This window comes from Lichenostomus cassidix, chromosome 2 (assembly GCF_008360975.1).
Source record: "Lichenostomus cassidix isolate B80296 chromosome 2, HeHo_3.0, whole genome shotgun sequence".
Classification (NCBI taxonomy): domain Eukaryota; kingdom Metazoa; phylum Chordata; class Aves; order Passeriformes; family Meliphagidae; genus Lichenostomus; species Lichenostomus cassidix.
This window is the reverse complement of record NC_139482.1, coordinates 1,798,258-1,813,003: the sequence shown is the minus strand read 5'-3', so window position 1 is coordinate 1,813,003 and position 14,746 is coordinate 1,798,258. Positions and strand designations below refer to the sequence as shown.

The 14,746-nt window shown below is 48.2% G+C and overlaps 1 protein-coding gene across 1 annotated transcript in view; it reads left to right on the top strand.

The window, feature by feature from the left end:
- WNT9A (Wnt family member 9A) overlaps positions 1–14,324 on the top strand; it is a 51,632-nt gene extending 37,308 nt beyond the window's left edge. Inside the window, exons 3-4 of the mRNA XM_085050112.1 lie at positions 2,014–2,276; positions 12,145–14,324. Of these exons, the coding sequence (XP_084906238.1) occupies positions 2,014–2,276; positions 12,145–12,618 (737 nt within the window). The 3' untranslated portion in view covers positions 12,619–14,324. The remainder of the gene's footprint in view (positions 1–2,013; positions 2,277–12,144) is intronic.
- Positions 14,325–14,746: the final 422 nt, after the last annotated feature.

Sequence of the window (14,746 nt, the reverse complement as noted above, 5' to 3'; positions counted from 1 at the left end):
CTCTTCATTCTGTGTAGCTGTGGCAAGAATTTTCCACTCCAGGGGAGATTTTTGCCACTTAAGTTCATGCAGTGAGACACCTGAAATTACTTCTTTCCACTTTTGGTGTTCAGTACAGTCCTGTGGTGGAGGTGACCAAGAGCCTTGGGAACATCTGTCTTTGGTAGTGGCATCCCTCTGACAGGCATGTGGGCACTCTGACCTGGGGTGTAACCTAGAAAAAATAGTTTGCAAAGGATGAGAGATGCTTAGAAGGCATTTTCTATCCAGAAGGGTTTGGTGGCTTCATGTCTGTGAGTTTTTGTTGAGTGAATTAAGGGAAGAATTTTCTCAACACTTCCCGTGAAGTGTTTGCAATGCTGAAGGTGTTCCTGGGGTGTCAGAGGACATGGTCTGACTTCAGGGAGAAAACAAAATTTATTTTAACTCTCACCACTCTTTACAGTGTCCTTAGTGAGTGTGGAGTTAAATCCTTTTTATTTTAATGTTATCTCCAGTAAGGGAAAGATTCCTGTTCTCCTTTACCAGGTGACAGTAGAATGATTGGATATGAATGATGATATGATATGAATGATTCCTACCACAGTCTTGGAGGAATTAAAACCTCAGAACCCTTGGGAGGACCAAACCTCAGTGTCATGGGTTGGATTTTCATCAGTCTTCCTGCTCCTGGGAGTGTTTTGGGAAGGCAGACTCTGGGAATGGCCCCATGAGTTTGCTTGGTCTATCATGAACCTCCCAAGGAACAGTTCCAAAAATGACCTGGCAGTGTCTCTGCATGTCCTTGGTTGACACACCAGCTCACAGATATATCCACTACTGTCACCATCCACTTGTGTTATTTTTGAGTGGGGGATTTCTTGAGTCCCATCCAAAGCTGTTCTGGAATTGCATCTCAAATATGCAGTCGTTTACGGCTTCCATAGCTGGAGAATGGGCAGCTATAAATACTGGCGTGTTTGCTTTTTATTTCTGGCTTTTATAATTTGGATTGAAACCGTGGGTCCCTCTGGGTGTCAGTTTGCCTGTCGGGGGAGTGGATGCTGTCACATCCCTGCAGGTGAGTGGGGAGGTGTAAAGAAGGGCTGTGTGTGGAAGGTTGGAGGTGTAAACTGGGTTTTTTAATGAGATGCTGTGTTGGGTGACACATCTGCTGCTTCCCAGTCCTTGGGTGCCTTGTGTCAGCAGTTCTGTGGGTCTGGAGCAGGACCCAGGGACTTGTTCCAGGAGGAGAGGGAAGAATGAGGAGGACTGTGCTGGGTTCTTGCTGTTTGGTGTCCCCTTGGTAGCAGCACTGGGACCTCCATGTCCTGTGCAGCTCTTCATGGAGTCAAGCAATGCTTTGGCTTTGAGGTGACTTTAATGAACATCCAGTGCCACCCTTGCCATGGCAGGGACACCTTCCACTGTCCCAGGTTGCTTCAAACCCCATCCAAACTGGCCTTGGACACTTCCAGGGATCCAGGGGCAACTCTTGCTCAACTCTTTCCGTGTTGAGGCAGAGACTGTGAGTGACACAGAGTGACAGCCACAGAGCTGGACAGATTCAATCTGTATTCCTCAATCCTGGCTTGTGTCACCTCTGTCCATCATTCCTTGCTTTCCCATGTGTCTTCTTCACCATCAGTGATGAACAGAGAGTTTGCCATGCTTTGAGGGTGTCAGGAACCAGGCTTTTTCCAGCAGTGCCCAGCAATGGCTCAGGAAGAACAGGCAGGAATGACACCCAGGAAATTCCATCTGGACATGAGGCACAACTTCTTTCCTATGCAGTGACTAGATTGCCCAGAGAGGCTGTGGAGTCTCCATGATTGAGATATTCCAGAACCATCTGGAACAATCCTGCTGAAGCAGAGAGGTGGGACCAGATCCCCTGCTGTGGTCCCTTCCAACCTTATCACCCTATCATTCCGTGACAACTCACGCTCTTCTCACAATGCGTTTTGCCTCAATTTTCTGGGATTTTTTCTTTCTCTAAGCCACAATGAGAGCCTCTTCCTCCTCTCCCTGCAGGTTTTAAGGAGACAGCCTTCCTGTACGCCATCTCCTCGGCGGGGCTGACCCACGCCATGGCCAAGGCGTGCAGCGCGGGGCGCATGGAGCGCTGCACCTGCGACGAGGCGCCCGACCTGGAGAACAGGGAGGCCTGGCAGTGGGGAGGCTGTGGGGACAACCTCAAGTACAGCAACAAATTCGTCAAGGAGTTCCTGGGGAGGAAGCCCAACAAGGACCTGCGAGCCAGGGTGGACTTCCACAACAACCTGGTGGGCATGAAGGTGCGTTGAAGGCGGCGTAGGGTGGGGAGGTCACGCCTTTGTGGGGTAATAATGGTGTTCTTGGGTGTGGAATGGGAGTGCTGGATGTGAAATGAATGGAGTGGTGCTCCTTCTGGAGGGGAGAAGTCTGAGTTATGGGATTGTTTTCACTGTGCTTCAAGAGTTGTGCAGAAATGTTGGAGAGAGACAAGAGGGAACGACATGGGACTGATCAGATCTAGGAAATATGAGGTGGGGCAAGGACTGCTGGTTTCCCACGGGGAGGAGGGGGTTTTACACTACAAAGGGATGGACAGACAGGTTCCTCAGGCTTACATAGGGTAGGACACAGAGAAAGGGATTTATGCTGCCACAACACATGCTTGAGGGATGGTTTTCTTGCAGCAGCTCAGTGGAGCATAGACAGTGTAGCATCTCCTTGGCCAGGTTTCCATAAGCTGGCTGGAGGGAAAAACTGGCAGGGAACCAGGGTGGAGAGATTAATTTCTGGCTGGCCTCAGACCTGAAAGTCCCTTCAGTTTTGTCTTCTGTCAGGAACCTTCTGTGTCACCTAGAGCAGATGACAGTGCTTGGTTGTAGAGTTCCTTTTCCATCTTTTGTCCTCTCTTCCTGCTCTTTACACCTTCCACAAGGCTTTACCTTCCTGCCTGGAGGCTTCCCTGCAGGACTGCCAGAGTTCAAGAAGCAATTGGACAATGCTGTGGGGCACACAGTGTGATTTTTGGGTTTGTCCTGTGCAGGGCCAGGATTTGGACTCAATGATCACTGTGGGTTCCTTCCAGCTCAGCATTTTCTGTGGCTGATGTAAAGGACAAAGTGTCTGCAAGTGCTGGGTCATCCCAGCAAGGGAAAAAGGAACAGGCTTTCCACCTTCTCCCATAATCTGCTTGGCTGTACCTAGCCTAGAGTTGCTCCAACATGAAAATCCCTCAGATTGGCCTGCACAGGTGCTCAGGATCAGTGTTTCATTGCACCAACCTCCGAGGGGGACATACTGTAAGGCCAGAAATAGCCCTTGAGCCTTGTTATTGTCTGTGTGATTGGATGCAGGCTTGGGGCTGGGATGGGGGACCTGGGTCTCCAGTTTCCCAGGCAAATGCAGCCCAGCCAGTTGTGCATTCTAGGAATGGCCACCCCAGCTCAGTTGTTGCTGTGTCTATGTATAAAATGTCATTCCTCGCGACGGAATTGGGGCATCGGGGAATGTCACCAGCCAGGGCTGGCCAGCAACATGTCTCCCCCTCTCCCCACTACCAGATGCTCCTAGACAGCGCTGAGATCAGGATTAGAAATATCCTGGATTTAGCTGGTGTCTGGTTTTGGCTGACAGCTTTCCTGCTCTGGATTAAAGGGCTCAGTGTCTCTGAACTCCTGTGGCAGCTCTGTGACGTGTGAAACAGGCTTTGCAGGATGATGGGACTTGTGTTTCAGTCCTTGTGGTGGTTGCTCTGTCCCATCTTTCGGGGTTGGCTGTGTAGCTGATGGGATTGATGATGGAGAAGGTGGTCCATGGAGGCTGTGGTTTCATGCTGGATCTTCCTGTGAGGTGTCCTGGCTCTCCTCTCATTCCAGAGGCACAATACAGCATCATCAAAACCTACAAGGCTGTGGCTTTAGGTGCCACTGGCAAGTCCTTTAACTCCAGAAATATCCCCCAACAATGGCAGTGCTAAAAAACCTCCCCGGTGGGTTTGGCCTGATTTCCAGCATCCCAATCCCAGGAGCTGCAGTCAGGATGCCCATATAGCTGAGGCCACTCTTGGAGTTAGGATTTGTGTCCTTAATCATCATCTGTGCTCTACACTGCCTGACTTTGAGCTAAACAAACTCCAGGGATGAGCTGGAGGGATCAAACCTTCCTTTCCGTGTCATGACCCTTGTGAGTTATCTCCCTGACCCTTGTGAGTTAGCTCCCAGGGGAAGATGCAGGACTCTCCAGCATCCTCTGCCTCCCCTTTCCTTGGCACAGTCAGGCTCAGGCCACTGGCAGTGGTTTCACAGTGTAATATCTGCAGCTAAACAGCTGAGTAACAGTTGTGACGGTTGTCCAGACACCGAGAGCCCTCCTGGCAACCCAAGTCACAGACCTTTGCTGCAGGTCAGTGATCCAGTGTTCCTATTTTTGTCCACCCACAACGTGTCTGTCGAGTTGGGATTGCTGTCTGACAGCTTTCCTTTGCCTGTTTGCAGCAGCAGTTGAAGTGATTTCTCTGTTTGTGCTGCTGGGATAATTCATTTGTGCCATGGTGTGGTTGAAAGCCAAGCCAAGCAGGCCAGCAGGTTCACAGCACCACCATGGAGCCAGGCAGGGAAGGAGGGAAAGCTGAGCAGAAAGCTTTCAGGAGAGTGGTGGTTAAAGATCAGGAGGACAGATGTCTGTAGGGTCAGGATATGTGGCCCTAAACCAGTGGCACAATTCAGTGTCATTTAGATGATGACCAGAGATGAGGACCCAGGCTGGCTTTGTGACTGCAAGGCCAAAACTTGAGGTGCTTTCTTCAGATTCCAAAATCCTGAAGCCAGATTGATGGATTGTCTTTGGCATTGCTTGCCAAATTAATATCAGGTTTGATCTTTGTCCTTCCTCCTGGTCCCACTGTGAGGGCAGGGATGAGAGGATGAGAGTTGTTCAGCAGGCACTTCCCAATTCCTTGCTGAATTTCTGGATATTATCCTTGAGGAAGATAGTGAGTTAAATATGATTTTCAGCATGCTGTGTCTGTCTTCAAAGCAGCTGCTCACCAACTGCCTCCTGCCATAAAAACTCTGCAACCATTGAGTAGGGTTTGCTCACCCAGGGACTGCAGCAGCCTGGACGAACCTAGAGTGGTTATTGGAACAATAACTCATCTGGATTTGATTGGGGTGGATCAAAGGCAGTATAGGATGGCAGAAAGCTTTGATTTGTGCCATTTTGGACCTGGAGTTCTCGCAGTGTGTGGCTGTGTGTGTTCTCTGAGGGAGTGGAGAAGTATCTCATAAAGATGCAGCACAAGCTTGGTGGTCTCTCACTGATTCTCAACGTGTCATTTTCCCCATCTAATTACTCCCAACCATGGCAAAACATACAAATAGTCCCTTGAGACCCAGCAAAAGAAGGACCTGTGCTACACTGAGTAATTTGGCAAGCAACCATCTCCCCTCCTGGTCACCACAGCAGTTTCTCCATGGTGTCACACCAGCAAACAATCCGTGTATTTCTGCGAGGGTGACATTATCCCATCCCGCCTAGTTTTAGTGTCTCTTGGTAGACGTTCTCGTTTAATTATGATTTTACTTCTGCTTTTTACAACCTTGATGGGCTGCCTGTAATTTTGCTGCCACCAGTGAAATAATCACTGAACATGTTGTGCCCGTGGTGGCTCACCAAGTTATATGATATGACCTCAGTGGTTAATGAAAGGGCGAGCTTGTCTAGTGTGAGGATGAGGTAATTAGACCAGGACTTCTCCAGCCTTCTCTTTATTGAAAAGCAGGAGCTCTGAATAGACCACTTATTAAAAAAGCAATTTCCCTTCCTTTGCCAAATCTACTCTCCCTCATTCAGCCATTCTTTCCGAGGGGTCTTGGGTGGAGAGGGTGTTTTGGGGGGAGATGTGTGTGTGGAGGGGATGGGGGAGAAGTCAACTGTGTTAAAGCTCCATTGCCAGCAATGAAGTTCCTGAGTTATATTAAATGAAGCCCAGGCAGCCTTGCTAAAGCTCTCATCTTCTCTCGGTGCTCCCCCCTTTTCCCCCTTGTACACACAAGTGCAGCCCTCTTTTGTAACCCATTAATGAAAAGGCGGAATATTAGAGCACTCAATTAGTTCCACTGGGCTTGAGTAAGTGATGTTTTAATTAAATTTGCCCAGTTTCTCAGCAAAGTATCATTAAACATGACTTTCCAACTCCCTCTCTGGAGCGTTGCTAAGTTTCTTAATCCCAGGAGTGCTGACCTCTTCCAGAGGTATGTCTGGTCAAGCATGTCTTACAGATCCAAGGGGCACAATTAAAGGGGGCTGTTGTTACCCTAGAAAAAAAAAATTATCATGTTCTCATTCCCTTTTCCCTTCATCCTTCCAGAAGGAGGAACATGAGCCTTTGCCTGAAGTCTGGGTATGACCACAGTTGTCTGGAGAGCTGAGAGTGTTTAATACACAATTATGGGAGGGCAGAAATGGAGAACGAGAAAATCTCTCTGCTTAAGAATTTTCTTGCATTAAAACTGGGTTCCTTCATGAGGCTTCATCGTTTTCTGCACAGGATGTTTTGGTCTGTGCAGAGCAAATGTTTCTGAATGTTCACAGAATTCTGGAATGGTTTGGGTTGGAAGAGACCTTAAAGGTCATCTTGTCCCAACCCCCTGCCATGGTCCCTTGTCACCTTTGTAGGCTTCAAGTCCAGACCCATCCTGAGACAGCTCCACCTGAAACCATCTGGGATGCTCTGGAGAGGCTAGTGGGAGGTGCCTTGGACTCTCCCTCGCTGTTGACTTGCTTATTTTGGAATTCCATGCGAGGAATGGCTTTTCCCCCCAGGCGGTGCTGGCAGGGATCTCTCTGGAGGGCTGGAGATGCACTCTCCATATCAGGGAGATGTTTGCCCAGCTATCATCTGTCTGAGGAACTTCATGAGCTATCACATAACACGTTATCAGGGCATGCCACCCTCTTCATTTCTGGAGCTCCGTTTGGCAGAGGGGGGAAATTGAGCCCCACAAAGATTAAGTGACTCACTAAAGGTCACACACAGGCGGAGGGAGGCACGACTCTCCTGTTGCAGAGACAGTGTTTACAAGCACTGACCATCCAGTCTCACACAGTTCCTACTCATTAACATGATTCCAGTCCAAATCCAGGTTTTGCTGCACCCTCACAATGTGTAATAATTGCTATTTGGGAGCTTAATACAGTTGGTGCATGAAAAAAGCCAGACATAAAGCATTCTTTGGGCAGTTTTTTAGGGATGTGTTTGCAGTGAGAAACGGGGCATCACATGTCTACCAAGGTACAAATCAAACCCAGCAAATAACAGCCTGAGAAGAGCTCTTAATGTACAGATCAGTTTTCAGGGCACCACTGGTATTAATTGCTGCAGGTTATGACAGGTAGGAATGCCCAGGCGTGCTCTCTGGATTTTCCTCTCCTTTCAGGCTGAGATTGGCTCAGCCAAAGCCTTTCTAAGGGCTGGAAATCAATACTCTGGAAAAAAAAATTGCTTGCTGTGTCTCATAAGTGATTGCAGTTGGTTGTTTATGTGGAGCTTTTTTAGCATGGGAAGCACGCTAGGAATACTGAGCATGGGGAAAATACTTCTAATGTTCTCAGTTTTAAGTAGGGTTATGTTGTTCTATGCTTAAATGTTTGTATTTTAATACCTATGTCACTAAAATATGAGTGTTCCTATTTTTTCAAGAAGGAAGGGTGATGGGAGGGGAAAGCTGTTCTAAAAAAACAGGTTGAGAACAGGCTGAAAAGAAGGTTTTTTTTAACAAGGTAGAAGGAAAACTTGGAACAATGTGTGAAACTTTTCTAATTCAGCCAGTGGCATTGGCCAGTGTGAAGGGACAAGTCTGATCTTCTGGTAGTGTGTGGGGACCGTGGCTGCTGTCCAAACAAACATTAATACTCGAGCTGAGAGAATGACTAAGCCTATTTAAATTGAAGAGGGATCTGCATACGGGGGATGGAAGGGATTGGATTTGTGGGGAAGCATCCCAAAGCCCTTTCTGAAGCCCGGCAAGGCGAGGGCAGCCTTTTCCCTGGATGAGCTGACTTTCCCCTGGATGAGCAGCCTCGGAGGAGGGTTTGCTGCCTCCTCTGCCCCGAAGCATAGCGAATGGTTTGAAGCCCTGGAGCCGCAGCCCAGCCATGACGACAGCGCAGCAATAACCGCGGAATTCCCACGGCTGGGTGTCCGCCCTGGCCTGCTGCTGCCCAGACAAGAGTTGTCTGAAAACCACCGCCAGAGCCCCGTGACCCAGCTGGGAATGAATGGGAATCCTGTCCTCGGCGTTTCAGCTAAAACACTGAGAAATTGTGTGTTGCAGCATGTCTGAGACTGATCATGACGGGGGCACTCAGTCTGAGCTTCGCAGCACCATTGTTGGGAGGAAGGATTACATGTTGCATAGCAATGCTCTGCTGTGATCCCTTTTCCCTGTGGCTCCTTGTAAAGCCAGTTGGGAAGGCAGTCCAGCAGTGCTATCTGATTTCCTCTGAGCAGCAAACCCCAGGAAAAATGGTTCTGTCTTGCTTTAGGCTTTCCTCATTCTGCGTTTGTCAATGTTGGGTGTTCTCACTGCCAGGTTGGTGGGGATTTGTGCTCCTAAGTCAAGCTTTATTCTCCTCCCAAACTGTTCTGTTTGAGACTCCCAGACGAGGTGGTTGTTCAGAGGAGAGTGGGAGGATGGAATTTCCATGTGTGATGCCATCCCTGACCCACCACTTGTCTTTGTTTGGCTTTGTTTTCACGGTAGGAGCTCTCTACAGTGCACTACACAAAAAGGATGCTCCTCGTTGCTGTGACTCCTGAGTTACTACAGCCCTGCTGCTGTTGAGTTGGGGTCGTGGGGAGTGTGAAATATTTTGTGCCTTGGGTTTAAGCTGAGCCATTCTGCTTCACATCTGTGACAAGTGTACAGGTGGCGAAGTCCTTGGTGTAGATGAAATAATTTATTCAGTGGTGTGTTCAGAGCAGGTTCAGGTCTGTGTAGGATGGAGGTAAATCAAGTTAAATCAGGTTCTGAATTGTGATGGGCCTTGAAAAGAAAGCAGGAGCTCCTATAGCTCTTGAAATAATGATTTTATATTTTAAAGCTGTATTCTTCCTCACCTACCCTAGAGATATTTGGGAATAAAACCCACGTTATTCTATCCTGGAAGCCTCTCCAGGTTTGAAAGCAGGATCCAGACATTTCTCCCAGGACCCAGCCAGCAAAGCTTTCTCCAACACTGCTCCAAGCAACCTGCTGACTTGGATCAGTCTTGCTGTGCTTCCTGAAGAAATGAGGTGGATTTAAGTGTCTCTGACAGAGAGGAGGAAAGGTCGTTGTGGAAGCTGAGGAGCGGGAGGAGAACCAGAAGGGCTTTGCCAAGATTCATTCTGGCTCGTGGGTGGCTGGGGCCCGGCGGCAGCAGCTCCCCATCACGCAGCGCCTCGAGGAGCTGCAGCGTGACTGACAGCAGCAGGGGAGGCTGCCTGGGCAAGGAATTTTTTCTGGGATTTTCACTCTTGCTGCCTCGTAACATTCTTGAGCCCTTCCCGGTGCTTCCAGGAGAAGGTTTACGGGGCGGTTGGGATGCGTCGTGCTCGCACGGCAGCCGTTTGGAAATCCACACGCTGGATTTCATGAACTGGTGCATTCATGGCAGTGGGGACAATGGAAACCTTTTATGCTTTGGTCTTTGACACCAGAGCTGTCCCAGCCGTGCTTAACAAGGAGATAAAAGCGAGTCAGGAAAATCCAGACTGGGATTCATGAGGGACTTCGAGTCCAGATGAGGAGAATTAATGTACCTAAATATACTTATTAGTACCCCTTGAGAGATTTTTGTGCTTCAGAAGAGGCAGCTGATGTGAGGAGAATGTTTTAAAGCACCTTAATTAGTGCTGGGTGGTGATATTTAGACACCTGAGTTTGGCCCAGAGGGTGATATTCTGCTCCCAGAATCCCCTAAACTGAGGTGGCTCTGTGTCAGCGGTGTCCCCAGGCTCCTGTCAGTGACAGAGATGTGCTCAGCACAGTTGGTGGGAGCCTGGAGAGCTGCTCAGTGGAGCAGGTGTTTGCAGGATCCTCTCCTCCTTTGGCTCCCTGGACTCAGATGGGAGTTCTGAGGTGTTTCTCAATCAGAGGTGTTCAAACTCAAGTGTTTGCCTCAGTGAGGTCAGCCCTGGCTGGCTGGTGTGTTTCAAATGCCTAAACCTACATGCTGATTCCTGACCGAGGGTCTTCTGCTGTCAGCCAGCTGCCAATCCATCAGGATCAAGTTTTCCAACACGTGCTGGGCTGGATCCATCAGTCCCATGTGGGTGCCTTGGCTGTAGCACTCCTGCAACATCAGCTCTCCCCCAGAGCTCAGGAGAGGTGGCTCCTGACAAGAACAGCCCTCCAGGTTCCCTTCCTGAGTTTCATGACCCTGCCTCGTTCAATCAGCTCCAAATCCAGGAGCATGACTACAAGCTGAGCCAATTCCTGTTGTTTTCTTGCTTTCCCAACTCCTGGGCAATGGGGTCTGTCTCCGTTTCCAGGTGGAGCAGATGTAAATGCACAGGGGGAGGTGGAAGGGTTGAGGAAAGCCTGAAGTGATGAATGACTGCAGTGTGCAGCCCTTTCCCAAGTATCCCAGCAATTTCTGCCCGGTTTGCTGATGGTGTGGGCGTGAAATCAGGTGGAGGAGCTTTGTTTCGCACGAACTCAGCTCTCACTTCTGGACAAGCAGTGAAACAGGACTTTACACCAGGGTGAGGGTTGGGGTTTTTCCCCCCCTCGGTGTTGAAATGTGTTCTGCACGCTCTTGTCTGACATTGTGGGATTTCTTGTGGACTTGGCGAGACACTTTGGCACACAAAGCGTGACAGCCCTTTACCCAAACCATCCCAGCTGAGCACTATAAGCAGCAACACATCTCCCCCTGTAACCCGCCACTGCTTTGAATGCTACTGTGTATTATTGGATTGCACTTGCAAAGGTCTTGGCTGTCACAGGAATGAAGTGTGACCATTGGACGGGCTCTGCTGAAGGCTGCAGTATGAGTATTGTCTTTCTAAAAATGTTTCTGGAATATCACAATTGGGCCAGGCCCCAATTCCGAGTCCATGACCTATTGCACGGTTGCACATGGGGCTCAGCAGGATTTGTGCAGCCAAATAATTAAGAACCGGATGGTCAGGAAATGGACTGGAGCCAGTCCTCTGCTGTCAGGAGGCCACAACGTAGGCAGATGCCATCATGAGCACAGGGGGAGGTTGTTTTCTTCTTTTTTAGGTACCGTAGATGCCCAAAGGAAGGGCACTTTCAAACAAACTCTGTTCCCACCTGCTCCTTTAGAGGGTGGTTATACCCTCCCCATTTAAAGTCAAAATAGAACCTAATTTTGGGGAAGGGGCAGGAAAGGAGAACTAGAAATATAGATGTATGTTTATAATCTGTGGGTTACCTGTGGCTGTCCAAATAACGTCTCTGCTCTCATGTTGCCTAAGGAGGAATCCCAGGTGTAAATCTCTCTCTGCAGAAGGGGAGCTGGAACATTCCAATGCTGTTTCTAAGGAGATGGATGTGGTTTTGTGCCGTGAAACTTCTTTACTGCAGCCTGATTTGAAAAGAATGGGATCCTTTGTTTTGCATCAGTCAGTTGATGATGCTGAACAAAGATCACTTCTGCTCATACTTGGGTTTGGGGTTTGGGGTCCTGTGGCATGGAGAAGGTTCCTACTGTCCACATTCATGGACATGAGTGACGTGGTACCCCACCTCTTTCCACTAAACAAACTCCTTCCACTTTTAATTTATCTTATCTACTTATTATCAACAAAGATAAATGGGTGTTAAAATAATCTCTTAGGTTATTAATCTCTTAATTGCATCTCAGTTTTAGATCTCTGTCTACATGAGTGGCAGCACTGGATAATCTTTGTACAATGTTCTAGTATCATTAATTAGCTAATTAAGCAAAACTCTTCCAGGTAAATCTGGGAATGAAAAGCCTTTTGAAATAAGTATTTCCTGTAGAATGTGTTTTCTGTCCCCTTCCAGCAGACACTTTTTGCATTGTCATCAACCTTGCGTCCCTGAAGCATCTTCTAGAAAATGTCATTATTTTCTTGGTATCTTGATTTTTTCCCTCCATGACTGATTCTCTTTTGGGGCTGTGTGTGTGTGTCTGCAGGTCATCAAAGCCGGCGTGGAGACCACGTGCAAATGCCACGGCGTGTCCGGCTCGTGCACCGTCCGAACGTGCTGGAGGCAGCTCTCCCCCTTCCACGAGATTGGCAAGCAGCTGAAGCAGAAATACGAGACCTCCCTCAAGGTGGGCAGCACCACCAACGAGGCCACGGGGGAAGGCGACATCTCCCCGCCTAAAAAATCCATCCCCGGCCACAGCGATCAAATCCCAAGGACTACGGATCTCGTCTACATTGACGACTCGCCGAGCTTCTGCCTGATGAGTCGCTACTCGCCCGGGACGTCGGGACGCAAGTGTTACAAGGACAAGAATTGTGACAGCATCTGCTGCGGCCGGGGGCACAACACGCAGAGCCGCGTGGTGACACGCCCGTGCCAGTGCCAGGTGCGCTGGTGCTGCTACGTGGAGTGCAAGCAGTGCACCCAGAGAGAGGAGGTTTACACCTGCAAGGATTGACACGACCTGCGGCTTCTGCTGCGCGGCCGCCCCCGGGGAACGGGCCAGCTTGGAGAACTGCCTATGGAGACAAACAGGGTTTGATTGACCTTCTGGGATCTGGAAGCTATGTTGAGACATAAGCACTTTGTAGGGTACAGGTGACCCAGCTGTGTTGCTGTTTTGTTTTTTGTTTTGGTTTTATTTTTTTGTTTTGTTTTTCCTGTAGACTGAATTTTCATGAGGTCCAACCGTGTGGAAATAAGTGCCTGTCACACTGGGGTTAGACACCAGTTGACCTTCGCCTTTGTCGTCTGCGCAGTCTGATGGATCATTTCTCCTTGGAACATTGTTTCACCAATCCTCCATGAACTCCTGGGCTAAGATATTCCCTTTGGCATAAATATCCTGTACTACTTTATTCCTGGAGCTCACCCAACTGCTTGGAGAGCTGAGCAGATACAAAAGATCTCTCTGCTTTGAGCACGGTGGTGGGGGAAGCGGATGTTAATTTCTCCTAGAACTGGAGAGGGATTTGTAGGGAATGATGGGTCCTGATGGTTCTTCCAGTGGAGTTTCTGCACATGGAGCAAAGCAGGCTCTGACAAAGAGACCCACTGGGAGCATCAGCTCTGTAATGACATCTCCGTATCCGTGTGAATTGTCACCAAGTACAGCTCAGAAACGTTGGCTCCACCACGTTGCAGACAGAAAATAGATCCACGAAAGAGGTTGGGAAGACAGCAGAAAACCAGACGTGCCTGTCCCCTTCAGTCCAATCCCATGTTCTTTATTTAAAACAATTCCCCCAAATGCAGGTTCTTTAGCACTATTGCTGTCTTAAATTTAATTTTTTTTTTTTCCAAACCACTAGATACTTTCGTTTCATTTTCACTTCGTGCATGATTTATTTTTCGCTCCTCTTCCCACCTCTTGCCGACGGAATTCCACCCTGTGGTAACAGCTTCAGAAATCTCAACTGGAACTTTTTGAGAGTCTTATGCCAGCTGAATTTGGATGTTTCTCTTGAGCAGGACAAGAGGAATCTGAGTGCATCTTGGAACCCAGGGCTGTCTTGCACTGTGGAGCAGCCGTTTTGGCCTGGATCAGACCTCTGGAGGAGTTGACTTTTCTTTCCTAGGTCATTCCATTTACTCTAAACCATGGCAGTGGTACATGACACAAGCTGTATGTAAACCCTATGACCTTAAGATGATTTTTTTTTTTAACCACTAGATCGAGAACTCTATTTTAAAAAAGGCATCTGCTAAATCCTGAAAAACTCTTGGATTTGGAATAACCAATCAGAGACACAGAGACAACCTGAGAGAAGCCAGAAATTTGACTGCAGGGGTTGATCACTCCAATGCTGTGAAACATGTGACGACCTCCAGCGTTTCTTTTTTCCTTGGAGGAGGAGATTTACAATCCAGGACTTGATGTGCCAATATTCTTCATATAAAGGTGGATTCGAAGCAGCCAGCGAATGCCTGAACGAAGCTTTCTAAGGAAAAAGTGGAGAGCAGAGGGTGTTTTGTTTGATTTTTGGTAGCAATTTTTGGTTGTCCAGTAGCAGCAATTTCCACTAAATTTAAATGAGCCAAGTTGATCTGGCTTTAAAAAGAGATTTTCAACCAGTACTAAAAAGTAGCAAAACAAAATTTCCCAAGATGGACCATTCTTTTTCAAAGTCTTTTTTTCCTTTTTTAATTTAATTTTTAGATTTTTTCCCCACTAGTATTTAAGCTGTTCATGTGCATCTACTGGGAGTAGAAAAGATAGATTTGGGATTTTCTTGGTAACAAATAGCTGCAGTCCAGCCTGGCTCATTGGCATCAAATCTTGAGGTGGGGGGCATGGGGAGGGACAGGATGTTATTATTTAATAGGAGTGTGGTCCTGCAAAATGAAGTAAAACGTCTCTTTTTTGGTGTTTCCTTATTTGCTGTACGATTCTGGAGGTTGGGATAATGCTGGAGGAGGCAGAGGTGGAATCCACACGTGGAATTCCCACCTTGCACCCCAGCAAAGCACCAGGAAGATCTCACAGCTTTTGGGAAAGTCACCCCTGAGCAGTTTATCTAATGGTTTAAAAAATAAATTGCCTAGAAACCTATTATTCAGTGTGTATATATAGGTATGTATACACA